Source organism: Liolophura sinensis, chromosome 8, assembly GCF_032854445.1.
Source record: "Liolophura sinensis isolate JHLJ2023 chromosome 8, CUHK_Ljap_v2, whole genome shotgun sequence".
In the NCBI taxonomy this organism is placed as follows: Eukaryota; Metazoa; Mollusca; class Polyplacophora; order Chitonida; family Chitonidae; genus Liolophura; species Liolophura sinensis.
In genome coordinates, this window is record NC_088302.1 from 47,853,526 (window position 1) to 47,859,525 (window position 6,000).

The 6,000-nt window shown below is 41.5% G+C and overlaps 1 protein-coding gene across 1 annotated transcript in view; it reads right to left on the reverse strand.

The window, feature by feature from the left end:
* LOC135472743 (inactive polypeptide N-acetylgalactosaminyltransferase-like protein 5) overlaps positions 1–2,622 on the reverse strand; it is a 28,195-nt gene extending 25,573 nt beyond the window's left edge. The window contains exon 1 of the mRNA XM_064752405.1: positions 1,552–2,622. Coding sequence (XP_064608475.1) covers positions 1,552–2,075 — 524 coding nt within the window. The 5' untranslated portion in view covers positions 2,076–2,622. The remainder of the gene's footprint in view (positions 1–1,551) is intronic.
* Positions 2,623–6,000: the final 3,378 nt, after the last annotated feature.

Genomic DNA, 6,000 nt, shown 5'->3' on the forward strand with positions numbered 1-6,000 from the left:
GCAGTTGTTTCTTTACAATTTAAATACCTTGAATATATTTTCTCTTCTGATATTATGGTTGATGATTTAGGCATTAGCAGTTTCTAAACTTTAAAGATATCTCCTTTCTTGTCGGAGAAGAGGAAAATTGCGTATACTTGACATGTTGTCTATACATTACGGAACTCATGCAACCATTGATTGTGTATCGAAGACGACAGAAAGACGGGAATGTGGACTACAGAAACATGTTAACCAGTACAAACAGTGCCGGAAGTTCAGCTAACAAGCGCGAGAAAAAGGGAAAGCTGAGCTCTGCAGATCAAACAGACAAAAAGGCTGGGCTATTCAGGTCAAACATTCCAGAGGCTGATCACACAATACTGCCTGTACTTCGTCTCTTATGCGGAGACAAAAGGGCAGATTCTTTACACAGATGTCTTAACAATCGCCTTCAAACAACTGGCGAAATGTTTCTATACATACAGGCTCACTGGCTCGTTGTAAGAAGCAGTCGCAACGTACGCCTGGTATACTTCCACGACAACTCATAATGGAGAGATATGTCACCGCGGTGAATGTGCTTGCCCTCGCGTTGTGACAGCTTTGTAAAATGGGAGCCGTGTAGGGATCCGTCTTACGAAGCAGTCGCAACATACCCAAGGTGTAACTTCCATGACAACATATAGTGGAGAGATCATAGTACATGTACTTCCCATATTTGTGACAGCTTTGTAAAAAGGTTTTTACCTGTATAAGACATTCCGTTCCTACAGCCTGAGGACAGCGCAGGTGCAAAGCGACTAAGTATAATGAATGAATGCATATTTGTGAAAAAGGTTGACAGTTCGACGATATGGCTTAGGTGGAATTATAGATTACTAGGTCAGTTTTGGGTACCACAGACTCACTGGTAGTGCAAGTAGGTCAACAATATGTTTAGTGTTCATCTTGCTTTGAAAATATGTTCTCCAAAATCAAAGAAGTCTTCTTTGCTAAACTCTTTCAAGCAGACGTCTTTACCGAGAAATCATCCTAAACTTATCACACGATAACTCCGTCATATTACCGGTCGATGGTCAAAAAATAATAACACGTGATCAAGGCCTACTATACATATTGTCATCACCAAACAAAGGCATATATGATGTTTCAAGACGTACATAAACCGACCTTTAGCCTTTGAGGCCTCATTTTTGTTTTGTGTCACAAGACGGTATCTGCTTATCTGTCGACCTTAAATTTACAATCTGTGTACATCTGTCTCTCTGTATATGTACAGGTTATGATTGGTAGGCGGATATGTACAATGAAAACCCTCCTATACTAAACCTATTGAATATTTTATAGTTAAATGCCTAGGATACTGTATGTTTGTAATGTTAGGTTTCTGTGCATATGTTATTAGTGAACTGATTGATTGTCATCTAGAGGACCAATTCTCTAATTCATGAAGACCTGAACAAATCCTGCAGAAGCTGTGGAAGAGTAAGATATATGTGTGAGGTGGTTTTCACATCTGTATAAATAAGTACATAAATAAATAATATATAGGCCTGACTGGATACCTACCCCTGGGGCCTAGAATCAGGTACAGTCCGATGTAAGGAAATAAGATCACTGGCCAGGACATTCACATGAAATGCAGCCAAATGACCCTGAACCACCTTGGCCTCTTCCCCAACAAACGTAACGCCACGTCCATTCTCACCCATCCGCTGCAGATCGTTCTTCCCATACTCATCTATCAAAGCGTTCCCTGTCCGCACGTGAGGCTGCGTTCGGAAATCTTCCGCAGTGACCGTGACCCTTTCCAAGCCGTTCGCCAGGAAAGGTCGGGTTTTCGGGAAGATGTCCCCGTTCTGTGGCTTGGCATACTTGAAGTCGATGTCGGCCACTACGAAGTCCGACTCCAGAGCGCTCTTTCTTGTCGTTCCAGCTTCCCGGGCATAGTTGCCCCCTGTTTTTTGTAAGGCCTCTCGGGGCACCTGGTAGAACTTGCCCACGCCCAATTTGCCTATGAGAACTCCGTATAGGGAAATACAGACGCAAAGAGCTAACACAATAGCTATGGCGAAACGTGATGACAGACGCATGTGGACTCACAATGTACTAACATGCACAACTGTTAACACTCTCTTTGATGAAAAGAAAAGTTACATTCAGAAAAATAAACATAACACTCAGTAAGCATGAGTTGAAGCACTAATGCGTAAAACACGCATAAAACACGTTCAAGCGCAAGAGTAATTTTACATGGCACAGACTTTTTTCCCAGGGGTCCTACACACGCACAAACACACACAAGTGTTGTGTCTGCCAACCGACCTTGGCTCAGTGAATTGTCGTGGTTGTGTATTTAAGGTACACTTTTTGACATACTACATGATCGGTGGAGGTACAGCGTTAGTCCTATGCATAGCCCTCGTCATCGCGCAATACCACGGCGCGAGTAGCATGGGATATCCTGACTGAGACGCTCCGTAACGTATGTATCGACTTGACACGGAGTGGTCGACTAGATGTCGTATGCGTCACCAACGATGACTGCTAACGAGTTGCCCTTATGTTACATGTCTTCTCTGTAAGGTGTAGAGACGGCCTATAAACTGAGATCTCTCTGCCCATTGCTCTGACTAGGTCTGTTTGCGCTCCCCCGGTATTCTACTTCCTTCTCATGCTAGCCAGCCGTGAACAAACACTTCGATAGCCGTATTAGATAGGCGTATCATATCAGGTTGAGCCGACCGAACTTTCCCTCGCTGTAATCCAGATCATCTGCATGATTAAACATAATTTAAATGATGAAATACGATCATGGGTTTAAAGTTAGCTTTAGATGTCACTCAGTGTGATTTTGGGATTTTCTTCTTTAGCAAAAAAAGTTTTTCATATTAAACAGATTGCTTGTATAAAGAATTGTCCTGAAATGTTCTGTTTTTTTTGTGAGTAGAAAACGGTTTGGAATGTTGTTGTTTTGGAGTTTTAATCTACATCCATACTAGGTGTGCCTAATTTTTCGTAACTTTTGTTTGTCACAAACATTCACTTTATGTCGTACATGAAGTTACTTTTGTATTACATTTATTCAACTAGTCAAGTGCATTTGGAGGATGCTTTAATAAATGTTTAACACGTAAATTCTGCATAACAGATGTACCGTCCTCATGCGGGCTGCGGGGCGAGAGGACGGGGACGGTTACTGTTCGCACCTCAGTTGCTCCTTCCTCGTGCTGTGGGACGCGACAACGTGATGTAGGTCTATGTGATATAGGTCAACAGAACTCATCTGGACCGCAGCATGCTGGTAGAAATTGACTTGTGTTAACCTAGGTCATTCTTAAACCTTGCTGTGTAAGGTGTACTGTACAAACTAGTAGAGGCTGCCAATAAAAATTATACATGAACAGATTTCCTAAATTATCGCCTGAGTAGAAAATGCTGAGAAACTATGTATAACTGTTTTATTACATCACCTATGGAATGTGTAGATATAACTTGGGACGATATCACTGAAGGTCAGATAAACACCATAAAAAATATCCAAAAGGACGCTCTGCGTGGTATGACTGGTTTGGATGAACGCGTTGTTACTGTACGAAGAATCAGGTTTTATACAAATGCGTATGCGACACCACATACCTCGCCTGCTGTTCATTCAAAGTCACAACAATGATGCATCCAGCACTGTATTTGAAAATAAACTAACACATCAGCGTAACCCGCACCAAATCAGAATAACAACCCACTAGCAAGTTTCCAAGAAGAACAACCAACTTTAGTAATTCTCTCTTTTCCACAAACTGTGTGAGGGAAGAACCATATTCGATTTGATCAATCAAGAATTCACCAAGAATGTAATCTCCAGAAAAGCAAACTCTAGAAAAATGTTTTATCCGCCAGTTCCACCTGTGTACTTCTGCTAACCGAAGTTCAAATATGATCTTCTGAAATTGATTGACTTAATTGACTTAAGTAAGAAACTGAAGCAGTTCGCTCAGTAACAATTTATATAATATAATTCCCTCATTTACTCTCCCAAATGTATCAGTTTGTTTGCGATGTCAGCAAGCGATGGCACGGTCATGCGACGCGATGGTACGATGACACAAAGCGATACCGCGATGGCACGAAGATATGGCACGATGGCACGAAGATATGGCACGACGCCATGAAACGATTACACGAAGCCATGGCACGAAGCCATGGCACGATGGCACGAAACGACGACACGATTTCACGATGTAATGGCACGAAGCGACGGCACGATGGCACGAAGCGACGGCACGATGACACGAAGCGGTGGCACGATGCTAGCAGCATACCTGACGTATATACTGCACTACTACGTACCGTCGCTTCGCGCCATCGCACAATCGCTTGGCATCATCGTGCCATCGGCCTTAAGGCAAGTGAAGTGGTGCATAACGGTGCAGACATTTTATTACTATAGTCTATTTTAACTATTTGCCTATATTCAGCTATCGCCAAAATCAGTCCAAAACTGTCTTTCATAAGTGACATGTAACGCCACAAGCCCTATTGATTGATATGTTGTACGCTTGCAGTTAGAAGACTGTTTCTAATTCATAGTGTTGAACTCCATAAGACTGGTTTCAACCCGATGAAATCATTGCCTCGGATGAAGTCATAATTATTCAAGAACAAGCGTCATGGTGGACAATGGGCGTGGAGAGTGGTTTGCTTTACAGTAGGTGTACCAACATGCGGCTAGAGCAAAACTCTACGCACAAACACAGCCTGCTTTACTGTCTCAGCGAACACATTAAAGTTTTTTTGTAACAAAATTTCATAACATCCAGTTCTAAAACCATACGATACCACCATGAGATCATACACTACAACCGATAAAATAAAATATGATGGTTATGTTACACTAATTGCATGGTTAAAGATGTGACGGTTTGACCACCCGGTTTTTAAATACAATCATGAGTAAATAAATAAATAAATAAATAAATAAATAAATAAATAAATATGAAAATAAATAAGTAAAGCCTTATACCAGGTAAGCTGACAAGTGTGCTTCAGTAATCGGGGACAAATTTAACTATATAAAAAAATCTATCATGCAGACATCGAACTGAATTCGACACGTATTAGGATAATTAATACATGTATTACCCATGGATCATTCCACACTTTGCACAGATACCTGTTATAATAGGGATTTTGATGTCAGTGTAGTGTTTTCATTCCACTGCAAGCATACATTTAGTAATTATGGTTCTTAAACGGGGCAGCATTGGATGATACCAAATGTTACTTGTTGCAGCCTTGCTCAGCACTAAGAGGTTAGATCAAGGACGATCTTGGCCAGTGTCAGTATGTGACTGGGTTGGGTGTCATATCTGGTGTCTTCGACATGATACTTCAGCGACGGCAGTTTTTTGGCGTTATGGACTTGCTCTGCCACAAGAAAAGACAATATATGTACACACACCTAATTACTCAGGTCTTTGACTATGGTTTGATGGTGGCGTTTAGGAAATATCCACAATTGACGCGCTAGTTTTTGTAGTAATATTTTGAATGTGACGTTGATTGAAATCGTCACACAACGCAAATGAGCAGAATGTAATAAATGCTACAACCCGTGGCACTCCATACAGTGAGTGTACTACTATATTCAAGCGAGAATTAATAATGTCAAAATTGTAAATATTCCTCTTGTCGGCGTGACAAAAACTGTTTTCATATAAATGTACACATACAATTTGAAGCTCCGCCATCTTCTGACTTGGATTTATATATTTATTTATTTATTTGATTGGTGTTTTACGCCGTACTCAAGAATATTTCACTTATACGACGGCGGCCCGCATTATGGTGGGAGGAAACCGGGCTGAGTCCGGGGGAAACCCACGACCATCTGCAGGTTACTGAGGACCTTCCCGTGTACGGCCGGAGAGGATTGACATTTTACCTTCGTGGTAAAAGCTTTTACACCTGGATGAAGACGTTTCCACATCAATGAATTTTTTCCTCCCTGCAGGTGAA